General features: G+C 52.3%; 1 protein-coding gene across 2 annotated transcripts; it reads left to right on the forward strand.

The window, feature by feature from the left end:
* Positions 1-1,674: 1,674 nt before the first annotated feature.
* Positions 1,675-19,735, forward strand: Myo1a (myosin IA). Of its 2 annotated transcripts, none has more exons than XM_075954435.1 (28): positions 1,675-1,901; positions 3,475-3,606; positions 3,701-3,816; positions 4,064-4,158; positions 4,779-4,883; positions 5,096-5,142; positions 5,269-5,332; positions 5,542-5,640; positions 7,609-7,712; positions 8,044-8,191; positions 8,556-8,674; positions 8,755-8,841; positions 9,782-9,847; positions 9,970-10,074; positions 11,891-11,953; positions 12,090-12,290; positions 12,414-12,640; positions 12,963-13,163; positions 13,274-13,367; positions 13,623-13,772; positions 13,853-13,921; positions 14,192-14,266; positions 16,757-16,891; positions 18,083-18,189; positions 18,396-18,528; positions 18,645-18,797; positions 18,958-19,085; positions 19,401-19,735. In XM_075954435.1, the coding sequence occupies exons 2-28, from the start codon at positions 3,493-3,495 to the stop codon at positions 19,525-19,527; spliced, it is 3,132 nt and encodes a 1,043-aa protein (XP_075810550.1). In that variant the 5' UTR covers positions 1,675-1,901; positions 3,475-3,492; the 3' UTR covers positions 19,528-19,735. The 2 variants fall into 2 exon arrangements, with proteins under 2 accessions (XP_075810550.1, XP_075810551.1); XM_075954436.1 differs by lacking the exon at positions 1,675-1,901 and adding an exon at positions 3,215-3,241.
* Positions 19,736-20,093: the final 358 nt, after the last annotated feature.

Consider the following 20,093-nt stretch of genomic DNA (forward strand, 5'->3'; position numbering starts at 1 on the left):
GTAGATAGGGACAACGGAAGGTGATTAGGGGTTAGCTTGGTGTCTGGAAAGCAGATGACAGTGCTGTACCAACCTGCCCTAGTTCAGGACGGTGGACGTCCAAATTCCAGCTGACTGGGGTGTGTGTGCTCTACATTCCCCCCCAGCTCTTCCCTAGTTTTTATGTAGGGTGCCTCTGCCTTCCCAGTGCTGGGATTAAAAGTGGTACAACGCCCAGCCACAGATGGAGATTTACACCTCCAGGTATATAGGAGCCCACGGGGGGCGGGGTCCCAGGCAGGTCAGCATGGTTGGCAGCAGGAGCTGAAATTTATTATTGTTTTGAAACCAACGTGCCATCTTGTTTTAAAGCATGCAGTAGGCACTGAGTGAGTGAGAAGAGGAAGCAAACCCCAAGCAACTGCAGACTTTAGCCCTGAGAGCAAAAGACCCAGGTTCTAGTGCCAGCTGTGGAGATTGGCAGTGGTGGGGGTCTGGGAAAGTTTCTTATTCTAGGTCTGGTTCTTCACCAGAAAGTGGGATCAGCAGTCACTCTGGCTCTGACACAATGATACTGCCCCACCCCCCATAATAAGGGAATATGTTTTGATAACCACTTTTGCTCAGCTTTTTCTTTACCTTGCTGTCCTCCCTTCAAATAGATGTAGTAAATCAATAAATAAATTATGTAAGGGCAGGTTGAAAGTGGAACTGCTGATGGATCAAGCTTATGCAGAGTGCTTCTGCTGGAGCAATATAGCTCGGACCTTGGACCAAGCAGCAAAAGCTGAGAGTTGGGAAATAGTCTCCACGTTAGTTAAGTGGTACAATTACCTAATTTTCTCTTCTTGCGTGTATCTGAGAGAAGAGAGCAGGCAGAGGGGCATGCTGTTTAGGAATTTTCCTGGGTGGGTGAAGGCATGTTGGGAAATTGGATTTTAGAAGCTTTTACCTGTCTGGGGAGCCATTTTCTGCTGGACTAATGCCCAGGAAACAGCATCTCGGGGTCTTATTTGGCATTCTACTGATGAGAAATGATTACAGTAGAAACCTCAGAACTTAGACTGCAACCTTCTGTAGACAAGATTGAGAAGTGTGTGCTGTTCCTGGTTCCTTATGTTCATAGCTGTGGAACTGGGGCACAGGTGTCATATGTTACCACAGTGCCTCTATTTTCCCGTGGAAGGAAGCATCTATATTGCCTGCCTCACAGGGTGGGGCTACTCATGATGTGGGTGTTAGGTCCATGAAATGTAAGGAGCCACAGCTCTGACTATCTGTGGGTCTCTATAGTGAGGTCTCACTCAGGGAAAGAGAAGTGGGCAGGATTTGGAATTTTGCTACTTTGCCCTCCAAGCAATCTGAGAGTTTCAGGGCTCCCAGGAAGATAGAAAAGGTAGCTTTAAGGGAGATATTGTTTCTCTGCTAGGAAGACCCCCCAACCCCAGCACGCTTCCATCCATGGCAAAATTCCCAACCCTTTCTTGGAAAATCTTTTCCTTGGCTACAAATTGTTTCTTTTGCTCTTATTTCCAAATTCTTGGAATCATGGAACATGATTATTAGAGCCCCTCAGCAAAAGACAGATAACTTCTGCCTAAATACACGGAGGCTGGGCATCACAGGCTTGTGAAGGGTTAAGGGAGCCACACCCTCAGCAGGAACAGCCCTGGACTTTGTGCTGAGCAGCCTTCTCTCTGGCCTCTTCTGGCCTGAGCGGCACCTGGAGACTGAAGGAAGCAGCACAGAGGAAGGACGGACGGGGGACACCTGGCTTCAGCGACACCATGGACAGCTCCTGCTAGCTAAGACACCTCTTCACACTTGCCATCTGTGGCCGGCTCACCCCCTTCCCGTCAGACTGGGACTCCACACCCCAATTCTCCAAGGAGCATCAAATTATATCCTTGTTCCGGTGTTGGGTGAGTCCTGCCTTGACCTGTGTCACCTTGGGATGCCACTTCTGGGATCTGTTTCTGTTTCTCCTTTCTAGCCACCAAATAGACATTTTGTTAACTTCTCTCAGTACCAACTCAAAGATGTGTTCTCTACCCTGCTTCACACCCTTTCCTGCCAAGCGGTTTCAAAGGCGCGCGCTCTCTCTCTCCTTCCTCTCCCTCTCTCTCATGTGTGTGTCTCTGTCTGTCTCTTGTGTGTGTCTCTGTCTGTCTCATGTGTGTGTGTGTGTGTGTGTGTGTGTCTGTCTCTCTGTCTCTGTGTGTCTGTCTCTCTCTGTGTGAGTCGAGACTAGATCTTTGCACTTCAGGCTGGTCTGGAATTTTGTGTAGCTCAGGTTGGCCTCAACTTGCGGCCGTCCTCCTGCCTTGGCATCTTGAATATTGGCTACTGACATTTAATCTGAAATAAAAGGGATAATTAGAGTATCTGCTTCACAGGCTATTGTAACTGTCAAGTTCCAGTGTTTAGAACCCTGCCTGGCCTGTGATAATGCTGCAGGTTTCCCAGAGGCTGCTGGTATCAGTATTCACATTGCAGTCTAGGTATTTAGGAAGTTGTTGGAGCTTGGGGAAAACAGAATGGAGGGGAAAGAAGGCCGGGTCCCTTCCTTGCCCTATCTGCTATTCCTGCTCTTTTAGGCTCAGAGAGGCAGGAGAGCAGGGGAATGTATTCTGTTCCTGCTTGGGAGGGGCACCGACCATTGTACTAATTCCACCACCCCGCCTACTCAGTCTACCTGAAGAGGGCTGGATTCTTCCTAAAGAAGCACCTGCCATATGCCTGCTGCATGCGGCCCAGCCCACAGCCCTCCCTGTAGCACCCCTCCCTGCCCACTTCTACCAGCTACTAAAGAATGGGGTGTGCCTTCAAGCAAAGGTCACACCAGAAGATGATAGGAGTGAGTATACAATCTGAAGATTTTACAATTAAAGACAGAGCAGGAGGGACAGCTAGACAGATCTGACAGCTGGGGAAACAAATCTGCTTCCATGTTCTATGGGGAGTTCCAATGTTTTGTGGAGAACTGTCCATATTCTTGAACTCCCCACCTTGTCCAACGTCATCTAAACATGAACTTCACTGTGGTTACGACAGGAGGGAGAGACCTCTGGACACAGGCATTGTGGAGGGATTAGGTGACTGAAGCGGGGGTTGGGGTTGAGTATAAGCCTGGGCAGGCAGCCAGGGAGTACGCCCTGAAGAGGGAGGGCGCTTCCAGCACCTGGCTGAGGAACAAAGCTTGGCTCACACTTCCTTCAGCCCTCTTCCCTATCTACTGCCTCCTGATACCTCCCTTCCCCAGGTGGGTGGGCAAACATGGGCCTACCTAACGGCCCTCTCACCCATACTCAGTGGTCAGAGGGTCCTTCCACCTCCCTGACTGGCCAGGTTGGTCCAGAGGCCCTTTTGACTAGAGGGCCCTCCTGCAGGAGGAAAAAAGAGGGCTCTTGTAGGCCCTTCTGCACTCTTCTCCTCCCACCATGACTTAGCCCTTAAGCTGAGCAAGCAGCCGCAATTTACTATGTTTGTGCCTAGGATCTCAACCCTCTTGACATGTCTCTCCTGGAAGGCCAAGTGGGGGTGGAGGACCTTGTCCTCCTGGAACCCTTGGATGAGGATTCTCTGATCAAGAACCTCCGGCTCCGTTATGAAGAAAAGGAGATTTATGTGAGCTCACCGTGGTTGCCAGATGGTGGGGTGCCCAATGGGTCCCAGTTTTCCTCCAGCCATGCTCATCTGCTTCCACCCCTCCTGACCCCAGACCTACATTGGGAGTGTGGTGATCTCGGTGAATCCCTACCAGTCACTTCCCATTTATGGCCCAGAGTTCATCGCCAAATACCGGGACTCCACTTTCTATGAGCTGAAACCCCACATGTGAGTAAGGGGACCAGAGCAGAGCCGACAGAGCTCTAGCCTGATGTCTGTGAAGCATCCTGATTCCCCACCCCTTCCCCTGAAGAAGGCTCTCCAGCATCCTTCCTTCCCTAAGAATCCTTCCTAGGCCTGCCATTGTGGCCTAATCTCACCCACAGAGGAGGGTGCATGAACCTAGTGCTATGGGTGGAAAGATGCTCTCTTGGTCTGGTCTCACACTGGCTGTTGTCTTCTTCCTTCCTGCAAGCTATGCTTTGGCCAATATGGCCTACCAGTCACTGAAGGATCGGGACCTGGACCAGTGTATCCTCATCACAGGCGAGAGTGGAGCCGGGAAGACAGGTGAGGAATCGTGTCTGGAATCGTCTCCTCCCTCCAAGCAGGCCTGTTGCTGTGTTCAATCCCTTACTTACTTCCTCTTTAGTTTTTGTTTCTTTCTTTTTTAGAGATTTATTTTATCTGTATGCCTGAATATATATATATATATATATATATATATATATATATATATATATATATATATTGCACTACATACATGCAGGTGCCTGAGGAATCCAGAAGAGGGTGTCAGATCCTCAGGAACTGGAGTCTAGGTGGTTTTGAATCACCTAATATGGGTGCTGAGAACTCAACCTAGGTTTTCTACAAGAGAAGCAAGTAGCTAGGTGGTGTTGGCGCACACCTTTAATCTCAGCACTCAGGAGGCAGAGGCAGGCAGATCTCTGTGAGTTTGAGGCTAGCCTGGTCTACAGAGTGAGTTCCAGGACAGCCAAGGTTACCCAGATAGGGAAAAAAAAAGAGCAAGTGATCCTAACCATTGAGGCATCTCTCCTATTGCTGTGGTGTGAGGAGTCAAATTTCGGGAGATTGAAGTGGGAATTCCCTGACCAGGGACTCTGTGGTACTGAAGGGTGTGGGAGTAGGTATGCCCTGACTGGGGACTCAGAGCGTCTTGTACACAGAGGCGAGTAAGCTGGTGATGTCCTACGTGGCTGCCGTCTGTGGAAAAGGAGATGAGGTGAACGTTGTGAAGGAGCAGCTGCTGCAGTCAAACCCAGTGCTGGAGGGTGAGCACCCTGGGACCCACTCTGTCTACCCCCCAGTCTCTGCACCCCTTCCCAGTCCTCTGCCCTAGAAGGTCTTCCAAAATCACTGAAAAAAACCCACGTGATTGGTTGGTAGACTGGAGGGAGTATCCCCCAGGCTTCCCTCCTCTGGAGTCTAGCTCGCTCGCTTGGGAGCTGCAACCCTCTCATTTTCCCGCCCTTTGTTTCCACAGCATTTGGCAATGCCAAGACCATCCGCAATGACAACTCCTCTCGATTTGTAAGTGACCGCATCTGCCCAGGAGGAAGGGGTTGCTGCGGAGGGTGAGCGGGTGAGAGGGGCAGCACAGACCCCTCCCCACAGGTGGTGGGGAGATCCAATGCTCTCTCTGGTCTCTCTCTGAAGGGAAAATACATGGATATTGAATTTGACTTCAAAGGATCCCCCCTTGGCGGTGTCATCACCAACTGTATGTGTCCCCCTCCCCGTGCCTCACCAACACTCTCCCACCTGCCAACTCTGTCCCCCTTTGGCCATCTGCTTCTTCAGGCAGAATGACCGTTAGATGGCAGGAAACTTCCCAACCTTTGGGGACCACTGGGGCTCAGGGCAGAATCCAAGGGCTGTGTTGTGCTGTCTCCTGGACTCTCAAGAGGGTGTTTCCTCACTCTCTCCCAGATCTGCTGGAGAAATCCCGAGTAGTGAAGCAGCTCAAAGGAGAAAGGAACTTCCACATCTTCTACCAGCTGCTGGCTGGAGCAGACCCACAGTTGCTAAGTACGTGTTCTTCCTGGACGCATGGCAAAGCACCCCAACCTTGTCCCATCTCCAGAACTCTAGATCTCTCTTCCTCCCTCCTCTCAAGACCCCCTCCCTCCCCATTTCTCCTTGCCTGCATTTCCCACCGGGAGCCTATGACTCCTGGTTCTGTTCTCTTCCTTTGCTGGGACGGATTCCCAGAGCTATGTCTTCACTGTCTCAGCGCTGCCCTCGTCCCTGCGCCCTGCGTGGTCTGTTGACAGTCACACAGAAGCGGCGGGATGTACGAGTGTTAAGAGCTCCGAGGAGCTTTAGTGACAGCGCCTGGACTTAGACACCCACCTCACCTAGGAGCTTCCCAGGGTCTCTTTTTTCTTTTTGGTTTTGTTTGTTTGTTTGTTTTATTTTGTTTTTTTTTTTTGAGACAAGGTTTCTCTGTGTAGTCCTAGCTGTCTTTAAACTCATTCTGTAGAGCAGGCTGGCCTCGAACTCACAGAGATCTGCCTGCTTGTGTCTCCTGAGGGATTAGAGGCACCACCACACAGTAGTCTTCCCTGGTCTTCTTACCTTTTAGAGGTCTCCTTCATTCATCCGTTCATCTAGCACCGCTTGAACACCTGATCGTCACTACGGTAGGGTTTAGCGATAGAGCTGAGAATGACAGACCCTATCATCAAAGAGTTCAGTCTCGTAGGAATGGCAGGTGTGGGGCAGACACCCCGCAGTGCAGTATGGTTGGTTCCAGCCTGTGCAGGCAGCTATAGGAGTGGACGGCATGAATCTCCTTGCCTGTCCTGGGGAAGAGTCCACAACAGCCTGAAAACTGGACTGGCCAGAGGTGGCTCCCAATGAGCATCACTGAGGGACCAGGGGGACTTTGTGTCTCTCAGCCTCCCCTCTAGCTGTGAGACTATGGATTCCTAGCCCCTAAGGAGCCCTCTCTTTGAGTCCTTGTTATTCAGTGCTTGATTTTTGCATAGCTTTTTTTCTGCTGCTTGAAGTCTCTGTGGTGCGGGAGACTCCATAGATTTTGTCCTCCCCCTTCTTGACTTAACGGCCTTAATGATGTTCAATTTGTATGACTCACAGACACTGTGTTTTATTCCAGCTGGGTCCATACCTGTTAGTTTAAGTTGAGTCTGGGTGAATCTCCCTGGCGTCATTATTCCCGAGTTTTCTGACTCATTCTCTCTCTAGCTTCCCTTCTTTAGTAAGCTCCTGTTTCAGAGCTTGTGTGACAGTGGGAGCTGCCACTAAAATCCAGCCTGATGTTCACTACCCTGAATCTCAGATCATTTGCATAAAATATAATTGACATGCCTCTAGTCTATGATCAGCCCAATCCTCCTATCTTAGGTAGACAACTTGGGACATTTCCTTGGTTCATTTACTAAAATGAAAAAAAAAATTCCATTTACCAACCAGGTACACAGAATCTGGAGATGAAAAGCAGTCCCGACATGCAAATTACTCACTTTTGGGGAAGATAGGAAAAAAAAAATCAAAACCTAGCTCTCATGATGTGGGCTGGGAGAGACACTCATTTACCTCAGGGGAATGCGAGAAAGCCATTCAGCCCAGCTGTCAGCATTGGAGAGAACCTTCCAGAGGCAGCGTCAGGGACAGAGAACAAATGCTGGATGAGCTGGCACTGCACAGGGACTTGGGACTGAGTAGATGGGTGTTTTCCTCTCTTCCCCCACCTTCCTGCCTGAGTGGGAGAGAGGGTTTGCTTGGTTATTTCCATTGTTTAAAGCCCCGGTGGTGGGGTAAAAATCAGTGAAACTCCTGTGAAACTCTCTAACGGGTATGAGTACCCAAGCCCTAAAAACCACTTGAAAGGTAGTTTACTATCATGGAAATATATTAACCCCATCCAGAGGAGACAAGAGATGAACCTAAAACACGACCCAGGTCATGAGGTGTCAGGCTGCTGTATTCTGGACAGCACGCGCCAGCTCTTTTCCTCTGTATTCACCCTCCCAGAGGCCCTGAAGCTTGAGCAGGATGCAAGTAGCTATACCTATCTGAACGGGGCAGTGTCCCAAGTGAATGCCATGGACGACGCCTCCAACTTCAGGGCTTTACAGGTGAGTGGGGCAGGCTTGGGCCCTTAGGCCATCCTCTGAGCCCAGGGTTTGTGAAGGGAGGTGTTGGCTTGGTCCCATTAGTTCAGTTTTTTTTTTGTTTTTTTTTTTTGTTTTTTCGAGACAGGGTTTCTCTGTGGTTTTGGAGCCTGTCCTGGAACTAGCTCTTGTAGACCAGGCTGGTCTCGAACTCACAGAGATCCGCCTGCCTCTGTCTCCCGAGTGCTGGGATTAAAGGCGTGCACCACCACCACCTGGCCCGTTCGTTCAGTTTGTGAAGGGAGGCATTGGATTGGTCCCATTCCTTCAGTTCACTTCCTACTCTCTTCCCAAGAGTGCCATGTCAGTGATCGGGTTCTCGGAGGATGAGATCAGACAAGTCCTGGAGGTGACAGCGCTGGTGCTGAAGCTGGGAAACGTGAAGCTGACCGACGAGTTCCAGGCCAATGGGATACCAGCAAGTGGCATCTCTGATGGGAAAGGTTGGTGCCACCCTGCTAGAGCCTGCTCTGAGTCCCCTACCCCGAAGCTAGTTTTTGTTCCACCTCCAACGTGATTGGCGATTGACTTCACCTGGTACGCTTGCACCCAGCCACCCCTAGGTGCCCCCAAAGGGACTTCCTGAACTGTTCTCCTGAAGCACTTGGGGATGAGCCTCTGGAAATGTTCAAGCTTTGGTCTGTGACTCTCAGAGCCTTAGCCGAATCTTCTGATATACAGGGACAATCTGACCAGTTTTAGGAGATTCTCCTGGGCCAATTGCAGTGACTTACCCAGCTGAAATCACCCAGGTCCTTTCCCCACTGAGATCCCTCACTACCACCTCGTATTTCTTTGTCTTTCTAGAGGTTCGGGAGATTGGGGAATTGATGGGTTTGAATTCGGTGGAACTGGAGAGAGCTTTGTGTTCAAGAACCATGGAGACAGCCAAAGAAAAGGTGGTCACAGTTCTGAATGTCACGCAGGTAAGAGCCCTCTTGAAGGCCCTGACTTTTGAGGCTGTCCTGTGGCTGCCACATTAATGAGACTGTGTCCCACACCCCAGGCTCAATACGCTCGGGATGCCCTGGCTAAGAATGTCTACAGCCGCCTCTTTGACTGGATAGTGGGCCGCATCAATGAGAGCATCAAGGTGAGAGGCCTATCCCAAAGCCTGCTTCCCTGAGCTTCTTGTCCTGGCTGCCAGTTCCATTCTCTGGTTTCTGAGATGCACAGAGAACAGGAAGAGGAAGGTACACTTCCTTCTAGAAGTTTGAGTCCCACAGTCTGGTCTTTCACCTTTGCAAAGATATTGAGCCTCAGTTTCCCAATTTGGCTGCAGCTGCTAACTACTATGAATGTCTGCCTGCTTCCCAAGGGTTTTCTGCAGATCAGAATATACGCGGTTGCTGTGTGATTCGGAAATTCCAGTCACATCAATACAGATGATGTAATCCAATTCATGGCTGAATAAAAGCCATACTGTGTATACACCCTGCATTTCTTTACCACCTCTACAGTGCAGTGTTTCTCAACCTGTGGGACGTGTCCTCTTCGGGGGTTGAAGGACCTTTTCACAGGGGTTGCCTAAGACCATTAGAAAACACGGGTGTGGGAGCTAGAGAGATGGCTCAGTGGTTAAGAGCACTGACTTTTTTTCCAGAGTTCCTGAGTTCAATTCCCAGCAACCACATGGTGGCTCACAACCATCTATAATAAGATCTGGTGCCCTCTTCAGGGGTGCACATACACATGCAGGCAGTGTATTGTATTCATAATAAATAAAGAAATAAATCTTTAAAAAAAGAAAACCAGGTGTTTACATTATGACTCATAACAGTAGTAAAATTACAGTTATGAAATAGCAATGAAAATAATGTTGGGGGTCACCACGACACAAGGAACTGTATTACAGGGCCTTCGTTTTAGGAAGGCTGAGAGACCCACTATTCTAAGAGCATCTAATGTCATGGGAACCCTTAGTACCTTCCCCTCCATCCTCCCTCTCCAGCCCGGTCAAGCTGCAGCTCTCTTTGCCCCTGCTCTGATCCTGCTCAGGAGGTTTCCTCTTATTTGTCCTCCCTCTCCTCCAGGTGAGCACTGAGGAGAAGAGGAAGGTTATGGGAGTTCTGGATATCTACGGATTTGAGATTCTGGAGGTGAGAGAGCACCATCCGACCTCAGCGGCCTGCTTCCCCGCATAGGGGACCGGCTCAGGGTGGGCGGGAGGGGCTGTGAGGGAGGAAGGGTCTGAGGTGAGCCGGCCTCCTTTCCCTCACAGGATAACAGTTTTGAGCAGTTCGTGATCAACTACTGCAACGAGAAGCTGCAGCAGGTGTTCATAGAGCTGACCTTGAAGGAGGAACAAGAGGAGTACAAGAGAGAGGTGAGCCCAGCCTCCTGCTTGCTCTGCTGAGGGACTTCCAGATGCGAGCCCACAATTTCCTTCTAATTGTCCCCAGATGGAAACACAAAGGACACAATGTTTCCCTCTCACAGCTGAGCGTTCAGCGTTTCTAACTTGCCCCAACAGTCCGCTTCCCTTCTTCCTGTCCCCAGCCTTCTGCTCCAGGCCAGTTCAGAAAGGGTGTTTGTGTGGAGAGTCCTGGTCGGAGGGCCTGGCACCCTTCATATCCCTTTCCTGCTCCCTCTCAAACATGTCAGAACCTTTGCCTTCCCTGGGGCGCTGGGTGATGTTGCTGTCCGCTATTAGAGATGCATGATTCTGGATTTACTCACCAGAAGTGCCCTGCGGAGCCAGATTTCCACACCCCTCCTCTGACTCGCATAACCCCTGCAACCATGACTAGGTGTTAAAAAATCTCTCTGAGCAAGCCAATCCACTTCCAAGGGTGAGCAGCCCAGCGTCTCGCTCATTAAACCCTTCCAGAGTCGTTCCCTGCTATGTTCCCTGCGAGGGATCGAGAGCTGGTCTCTGCAACAGGGCTGATGGCAACATTGTGACAAAATGTATTGTTTCACGCATTTTTTTTTGTTTTAACAACTTCAGTGCTTAAAGATGATACATTTCTATATTTCAAAATTCAAAAACTTTAAAAGGTAGATGAATAAAAATTTCCTTTCGCCTCTGCCCCTAAACTCTCAATTTTCTTCCCCACAAAGACCAGAAGGGCTTTTTCCTATTTACATGCAAATATGTAAATGGACTTTTTAAAAATATATAAAACATACACAAAAGCTAGCAAATATGCTCTGTTCTGTACATCTTTGCTTGGCTGTGTGGTATTGCAGGATGCCATATTGCATTTAGCCCATTGGGAAAGGTACTTTGGGAAGCAGTAGGAAGTCAACTTCACTTAGGTTCAGTCTCTTTTCTCTAAGAGGAAAGAGGGGAAGGCTTGTGCGCCATAGCCTACTTGAGTTGTCTGGTCCTTGGGAGGGATTATGACATAACCTCCTGTAATCCTGATGTTCGCTGCGAGCGCAAAGCAGAGAGCGATCCTCCCTTTAAAAAAGTATAAGTTTCTAGCGGAGGTCAGAGGCCAGCCCGGAGAAGCTGATGCTCTCCACCAAGCATGTGGGACCTGGGCATTGAACTCAGGTCGGCAGGCTTGGCAGCAGGCACACTTATCCGCTGAGACATCTCAGCCCTGAAGTGTGGTGCGGGGCCAGAAGCAACACCACCACTGGGGACAGGTTGGAAATGTCAGTTCCTGGGCGCATCCCAAACACTCCGAGTTGGAAACAGTGTAGCAGAAGGAGCAGTCTGTGTTTTAGCAAGTGTGTGGTGGGCGCTGTGGAACTAAAACCACAGGTGTGGATCTTTGAAGATGCATCAGATTGGCTTTGTTGCTGGGTAACAGTCCTGGTTCACGCAGCCTCTTTTCCTCATGTGCACGGCCCCTTCTCTACCCCACACTGGGGTGAGCTCTGTCCCACCCTACACCTGACAGTCACGCTCCCTTCCAGCCCGCACCATCTCCCGGTATTTGGCTTTGTCTCACCTTCTCCTACAGGTGCTCTGGTTTCTCCTGTGTGTCTGCCCACTCCCTGAGACACACACACGAATTCACCACCAACCTGGGAGGGGTGGGTTGTAAACTGAACCCAACCGAGGTTGTCCCTGAGTGACAGGCCTTTCTGAAGTCCTTTTTACAGTGAGTTAGAGGGAGCCTGGATCTGGCGAGGACTTTAGAGGTTCTCTGGGACTTGCTTCTGTGACTGATGTCTCCCTTTGCCAGGGCATACCGTGGACCAAGGTGGACTACTTTGACAACGGCATCATCTGTAACCTCATTGAGCATGTGAGCAGCTGTCCTCTCAGCTCTGGGACCCCCCTTTCCAGACTTCCTGAGCATCCTCCCTTCCCCGAGCCTGGCAAGGATGAGAGGGGTGGGAGGAGCGGGTCAAGCTCACCTGGATCTTGTTGCCATGACCCAGAGTCAGCGAGGCATCCTGGCCATGCTGGATGAGGAGTGCCTGAGGCCTGGGGTGGTCAGCGACTCCACTTTCCTGGCAAAGCTGAACCAGCTCTTCTCGAAGCACAGTCACTATGAGAGCAAAGTCACCCAGAATGCCCAGCGCCAGTACGACCATTCCATGGGGCTCAGCTGCTTCCGCATCTCCCACTATGCGGGCAAGGTACTGTAGTGAGGCTGCGTGGGAGCCAAGGGCAGAAGCGGGTGTGGAAGTGGGAACTGAGACAGGGAGGTCCAGGTGCTGGAAGGAGGCGTGGGGTCTGAACCTACATCTGCCCCTCTGTAGGTGACTTACAACGTGAACGGCTTCATCGACAAGAATAACGACCTGCTCTTCCGAGACCTATCCCAGACCATGTGGAAGGCCCGGCATCCTCTCCTTCGGTCCTTGTTCCCAGAGGGTAATCCCAAGGAAGCGTCTCTCAAACGTCCCCCGACTGCTGGGTCACAGTTTAAGAATTCGGTGGCCGTACTCATGAAGAACCTGTACTCTAAGAACCCCAACTATATCAGGTGAATAGCTGGGCGCACAGGGGAGCATCCTCAAGGTGGTGTGGGATCTGTGCCTGGTAGGACATGCCTGTATCGGGGAGTCAGTCTCTGGAACAGGCTCTTTCTCCATGGAACACGGGACCAGATGAGGAGCTAGCTGGGCACTCTGTGGCCGACAGAGTGGCATCAGGGGAGAGTGAAACTGGGGAGGCCAAGAGCGTCTCCCTTACACTTCTACTGAAACTCCCATCTCAGGGTTTGGGGAGTAGGCACAGGAACACCAGGGCAGTGCCACCTGCGTGGAGTTTGCTCCTGAGCCTGCTTCTTCCCGACTTCCTTCCAGGTGCATAAAGCCCAACGACCTGCAACAGTACGGCAGGTTTTCCCCAGAGCTGGTTGTGGTCCAGGTTCGATACCTGGGGCTACTGGAGAATGTTCGGGTGCGTAGGGCTGGCTATGCCCACCGCCAACTCTACAGGCCTTTCTTCGAAAGGTACCGACTGCTGAGCAGGAGCACCTGGCCTCACTGGAACGGGGGAGACCGGTAAGACCCAGTGGGGATGAAGGGGCTGGGCCTCAGAGGGCTGGGGAGATGTGGAAGGGGATTCTGCCTGGCGTACCTCACCTGCAGCTCTCCCCCATCTGCCCCTGTAGGGAAGGTGTGGAGAAGGTCCTGGAGTCTGTGGCTGTGTCCTCAGAGGAGCTGGCCTATGGGAAGACAAAGATCTTTATCAGAAGTCCCAAGACTGTGAGCCAGGAAGCTGGGGGGCTGCACTTGGTGGGGGTAGAATGGAGCTAGAAAGAGGCTAGCGGGGAAGGCAGCGACCAGTGCAGGACCAGATGGTGCAGGAGGAGGGTGCCACCCTGGGAACTGAGGGTTGACCTCTCCTGCCCTGAGCTAGGAGTTCATCCCGGGGCCTGGCCTGGTTGTAGGAGGCAGGCTGGGGAGCTTCAGTTCCCTGTCGTGCAAGGGAGAGCAAACCCTTCTTTGCCCCCACCCCAGCTTTTTTACTTGGAGGAACAAAGGCGCCTGAAGATCCAGCAGCTGGCCACACTCATCCAGAAGGTGTACCGGGGCTGGCGCTGCCGGACGCACTACCAGCAGATGCGCAAAAGTCAGATCCTCATCTCCGCTTGGTTCCGGGGCAACAAGGTGCCATGTCCTTTCCCATGTGTCGCGGGGACCTGTGGTTTAGGGTGTGGCCTCTTCTAACAGTGCTCATGTTTCCACAGCAAAGGAAGCATTACGGGAAGATAAAGGCCTCAACGCTGTTGATCCAGGCTTTCGTGAGAGGGTGGAAGGTAACCAAGGGCAGAGGGGGCCTGTTGGGTTATGCACCAGGCTGTGACACTGAGACCGCCCTCCTGCTCTGGCCCAGCTGGCTGTGGGTGTCTCCCGTCCGGGAGACTGGCCTGGGTGTGTTTCCACCTTCGAATCATTTTTCCTGTTTCAGTCTCAGCCCGGCGTTTGTTTATTTAGATATTTCTGACTGCACTTTGGTTGAAAGCAAATAGCAGAACCTCTCCTAGACTCTGCCTCATGCTGACATCTTCCTCGCACTTCCCTTCTAGGCCCGCAAGAATTATCGAAAATACTTCCGGTCAGGCGCTGCCCGCACCTTGTCCAACTTTATCTATAAGAGCATGGTAAGTGCTGGGGAGAAGGTGCGAGGCGGGCAGAGGAGTTGGCACAGCCTTGGGAGAGGATGAGGAGGGGCAGAGGAGTTGGGACAGCCTTGGGAGAGGATGGGGAAGGGTAGAAGAGTTGGGACAGCCTTGGGAGAGGATGGGGAGGGGTGGAGGAGTTGGGACAGCCTTGGGAGAGGATGGGGAAGGGTAGAAGAGTTGGCACAGCCTTGGGAGAGGATGAGGAGGGGCAGAGGAGTTGGGACAGTCTTGGGAGAGGATGGGGAGGGGCAGAGGAGTTGGGACAGCCTTGGGAGAGGATGGGGAGGGGTGGAAGAGTTGGGACAGCCTTGGGAGAGGATGGGGAGGGGCTTGATTCCAAGCCTTCCCTAGGAGCGTCTTCACTCCATGAGACAGAGAGCAGTCACACACTGGGACTGGGTGTCCTAACCGGAGCCGCATCAGGCATCCCTTGGCTCAGGTAGATGCTATTTGCATCCTGTGCCATTGTGGGGTCCTGGTACTCTCATCTGAGCAGAGGACACATAGACCTGGGGAGAGACCGACTGGGGGGTGGGGGGTAGGGAGATGGGGGGTGGGGATATGGGGGGTGGTAGCTTTCTTATGGAAGTGGATGATGAGGACTAACTAGCCTGACTGCTAAGATCCATTTTGAGGTAGAAGGAATCACATCTCCTCTGAACCCCCAGGCAAATGAGGAGGGCCATCTCTGGGTCTGACGGAAGGAGGCCTCCAGCTAGGGATGGCTTCCAACAGGACTGTTAGGTAGTGGGGACATTTCCCAGAGGACACTGGAAAGCCACAGAGAGAACAGTACCCCAGTGAACCCTTGGGAAAAAGCCAGACAAGATGGGAGCATAGGGGCCTCAGCCTAAGGGTTGCAGGAAGGTGGGACTGACCTGAGGCGACTGCTGTTTGCTAGTTTTTAGGACCCTCACCAAGTATGCTCGGTTGAGCGTGAAGGATCTTCATTTGGAACTCCTCTCTGTCGTGCTAAAGCCTGGACTGCTTGACTGCTTGACTGGGAGGGGTGGGAGTTCTGAGCTGAGGCGTCCTGGCATCCTCTGGCTTTCTTTCCCCCTCCTTCTCCCTAGCCCCGTGCTAGCCTGGCCTGTTGGGCTGGCTCTGCCATGTCCTGTCCCTCCCACAGTACGTGCTGTCTCGCTGGACAGCTGAGGGCTGCGACCTGACTTTGCACTTACCCCCAACAGTCCCTTCTTTCAGCCTTTCACCTGGACCTTGTCAGGCAGCTGCTGAACATCAAGCCAGGACTGCGTGGTTCAATAAATCACACCCAAGAGTCCTGGGTCACTGATTCTCCCAACGCTCCTGGCACTTTGCCGTGGTCTTTAATCTAGCGCCATTACCTGACAATATGCTACGTATACTCTTTCCAATTCTTCTAACAGCCCTGCCATGTAGGCCCTCTGCTTTCCCCAACCTCACAGGTTAAAAAACTAAAACTCAGGCCAGGTGTGGTGGTATACACCTTTAATTCCAGCACTTGGGAGGCGGAAGCAAGCAAATCTCTGTGAGTTGGAGATCTGCTAGGTCTACACAGCAAGTGCCAGGCCAGGCAGAGCTACGTAGTGACGCGGTGAGATCTTATCTCAAAAAAAACCAAAACAAAACAACAACAAAACAAAAAAAACAAAAACAAGCTACGGCTTAGGAAGACTGAGTAATTTGCCCCCCGGCCCCAGGCCCTGGAGCTGATAAGTGGTAGAGCTGGTTGCGAAGCGTTTTGATTGCTGAGCTTCCAGCCACTGCCTAAGATTGTCCACCTAACAGAAGTTTTGGCAGCCCGTGGCTCTAGGCAGGTTAGACTCTGGAGATCTAGAAAAGGCAAGCACTGGGCGCCTCTGCCCTGGCTAGGAGGGTGGTGTGGAGACCCTGGAGCATCTGGGAGGGCTTCAAGCTGCAGCTCACACACTGCAGAATCCCGGTGGGCAGAGTCCAGCTGTCAGATCAGCGAGAAGTAGGCCGAGTGCCAGCAGCCTCGAGGGCACAAAGGTGGAGGGGCTGTGGCAAGGAGCCTTTCTGGTTGGAATGCTGGGAGGCCAGGGGGTTCTGTGACAGGACTGTGAACGTTAGGCTGAGGTGTCAGGCACCATTGATTAGAGAGGAGGGCAGATTTGGCGTCTGTCCAATAACCAGCACAGACAATGGCCCCAGCTGTAGGTCATTGTGACCTGAGAGATGAAAAAGCCAGGGAACAGTATACAGAGACCAGCTTTGACGCTGGATCGCCCCACCTCCCTGACCCAGGTGTCAGGTCCTGCTGCTTCCCATTTCTGTTCTTCACCCCAGCCCCAGAGCACAGTGTGCACCCACCGACAGAGAGGCAATTCTGTCCACCTCCCCAGCTTTGCTCCTGCTCCTCACAAGGGCGTGGCTTTCCTCTTGAGTGGCAGGACCTGGGTGTGAATCCACCTGCCTGAAAGTGGGTCTTCCCCTGACTTCATTCCTAAGACTCTGCTTTCAACGCAGGCACTGAAATTTCTCTTGGCTCTGAAGAATAATTTGCCATCCACCAAAGTCTTGGACGACACATGGCCCCCTGCCCCTTATAGGTACTTCAACAGGGCCAATCAGGAGCTGAAGCGCATCTTCCACCAGTGGAAGGTGAGGTCAGGCGTCCCTTCTCTATTGTGACCCACCCCTTATTTTCCTCCTCACCCCTTTACTCTCACTGTGGTAAAATATGCAAAGTTGTGTCTGTTATGTTCCCATTTCTAAGCGTCAGAGTTTCGGCAACAAGTATGTTCAGGCTGTTGCAGGGCCATGGCCACCCGTCTTTATACTTTTGTTCTTTGCCCTTTAGCCCTGACCTCCTTCCCCGTAACCAATACTTTACTTTCTGTTTCACTGGCTTTTGCTTTTGGAGGAAACTCCTCTAAGTGGCAACCACACAATATCTGTTCTTTGTGTGTCCCACTTCCTTCACATCATAGTATGATCTGTTCTTTTATCCAGAACATACCATAGGACGCCCATGTAGGCTCAGCCTGGTCCTTAGGATGCTCATGTGGGCTCAGCCCGGTCCTTAGGGTGCCCACGTGGGCTCAGCCTGGTCTTTAGGATGCCCACGTGGGCTCAGCCTGGTCCTTAGGATGCCCACGTGGGCTCAGCCTAGTCCTTAGGGTGCCCACGTGGGCTCAGCCTGGTCCTTAGGGTGCCCACGTGGGCTCAGCCTGGTCCTTAGGGTGCCCACGTGGGCTCAGCCTGGTCCTTAGGACGCCCGTGGAGGCTCAGCCTGGTCCTTAGGACACTCGTGGAGGCTCAGCCTGGTCCTTAGGACGCCCGTGGAGGCTCAGCCTGGTCCTTAGGACGCCTGTGTGGGCTCAGCCTGGTCCTGAGTGCTGGCTGTGCTTTCATGGGTCTTGCATTTGCTAGTGTCCACTTTCTCATAAACACCCCTCAATTTCCTGCGTCCTCACTAGTCCTCCAGGTCCTTTTCCTGTGTCTGGTCTCTGTCATCTCCCTTCCAGCCCTCTTTCCCCGTGGTCTCTGTCATCTCCCCTCCAGCCCTCTTCTCCCATGGTCTCTGTCATCTCCCCTCCAACCCTCTGCTCCCCGTGGTCTCTGTCATCTCCCCTCCAGCCCTCTTCTCCCCATGGTCTCTGTCATGTCCCCTCCAGCCCTCTGCTCCCCGTGGTCTCTGTCATCTCCCCTCCAACCCTCTGCTCCCCGTGGTCTCTGTCATCTCCCCTCTAGCCTTCTGCTCCACGTGGGTTCTCTTGTCCCCTTTGCTCACTTCCCTCCTTTACCACCCCGCCTTCCACTTCCACAATCTGAGCTTTCTCCTCCTCACAGTGCAAGAAGTTCCGAGATCAGCTGTCACCGAAGCAGGTGCAGATGCTGAGGGAAAAGCTCTGTGCCAGCGAACTGTTCAAGAGCAAGAAGGCTTCCTACCCTCAGAGGTGAGAGATGTGGCCTCTCAAGCTTGAGTTGCCCAGGAGGACTGGAGACACCTAGCTGGGCCCTCCTTAAAGGCTCTGACCCAGCAGGTGTTGGTCCCGGACATACCAATGGATCGCTGAAACAAGATATGGTAGAAGAGGGGGCGTGGCACTCAGGGAGGTGACCGGGGACCTGGTCTCACTGCACGCCTCTCTTATGTCCTCAGTGTCCCGATTCCATACCGTGGTGATTACGTTGGGCTGCAGGGGAACCCCAAGCTGCAGAAACTGAAGGGTAAGGAGGAAGGGCCTGTTCTGATGGCGGACACTGTGAAGAAGGTCAACCGTGGCAATGGCAAGGTAAAGGGCCACTGCACCCACGGTGGGAAATGGCCTGGGGCTGGCTGCGCATGCTTTGCCCAGTGGGTGGGGCGGGTGGCAATGCCCGTCCTCACTATTTCCTACATCCTCTCTAGACATCTGCCCGGATTCTCCTCCTCACCAAGGGGCATGTGATTCTCACAGATGCCAAGAAGTCCCAGGCCCAAATTGTCGTTGGGCTGGAGAATGTGGCTGGGGTGTCAGTCACCAGCTTCCGGGATGGGCTCTTCAGTTTGCACCTGAGTGAGGTATCTGAGCTACGTCGGCAGTGTCTCCAGAGTGGGCCTCCCGGGGCCGAGGGGAACTGGATATACTAGAACTGAACCTCTCACTATGGGTCTTTGATGCCCCTCAGGCTGCTCCTGAGGAAAAACATTAATCTCTACTACTTTTTTCTCTCTTGCTCAGATGTCATCGGCAGACTCCAAGGGGGACATCCTCTTGGTCAGTGACCATGTGGTTGAACTGCTGGCAAAAATGTACCAAGCTGTGCTGGATGCCACGCAGAGGCAACTCTCTGTCACCGTGACTGAGAAGTAAGGCCATGAGCTGGGGATGAGGGACGGCTTGGGACAGATGACTGGACTACTGGTCATTGTGACCGGGAAATCTGTGTAATCGGAAACCAAAGCAGACTGTGTCAGGGCAAGGCTCGGAGGTTTTTCTCAGTGTTATCCACACGTCCCTCCCCTCAGCCCTGGACTCTCTACACCAAGTTTCTCTCAGGTCTTGAGTCATCGGGTGAGTGGGGGTGAGCTGTGTGTTTGCTCCAGGGAGAGGAGGCCATCTAGAAGAGTCGGGCTGAGAGGCGGAGGCCCCAGCTTCATTTTCTCTGTCTCTTCTCCCTCCAGGTTCTCAGTGAGGTTCAAGGACAGCAGTGTGGCTGTCAAGGTTATCCAGGGTCCTGAGGGGGCTGGGAACAGCAAGCTGACTTTCAAGAAGAAAGGAAGTCATGCCATGGAGGTGACTGTGAGGTGATTACATTGAAGCCTCCTGGAGACACAGCTTCTTCCTCTGGACCAAAACTTTGGCCTAGCTCTTCTGATTGTGAGAAGGGGCTTAGAGTTGAAGAACCCTTGAAAACGGTCTTTCTGTTCCTGGACCTTTCCAGAATCCTTTCCCAAACATAGCATCCTCCCAGCGTCAGTCTGTATGCCCACTAATAAATCACACGCTTCAGAAAGGTCTTGGCGGTGTTGGCGGGTCCGTGTTTACTCACCTCCTTGGCATCATTTGCTTGACTCTTTGATTTTTTTTTTTACCCAGTCATACTTGGACCCTCCACCTCCATTCCCCCATGCCATGTGTCCCTTAGGCTCATGGGAACCAGATAGAACAGACAATGAAGAAAAGAAGGGGAATTGTCTCCAGCCTCCTTGACCGGCTGAGCTCCGGCGGAGTTTAGAGAGCCTGGGGAAGAGTCCCCAGTAGGGCTCAGGTCGCAGGTGGCCAATGCACTGATTCATTAAGTGTGTCCCTGGGGGAGACGAAGACGCCTGCCTTGGAGATGAGGCTCCTTGCAGATGGGAAAAGCAGCCTAAGGC

The sequence above is a fragment of the Microtus pennsylvanicus genome, chromosome 20 (genome assembly GCF_037038515.1).
Source record: "Microtus pennsylvanicus isolate mMicPen1 chromosome 20, mMicPen1.hap1, whole genome shotgun sequence".
Taxonomy (NCBI): Eukaryota; Metazoa; Chordata; class Mammalia; order Rodentia; family Cricetidae; genus Microtus; species Microtus pennsylvanicus.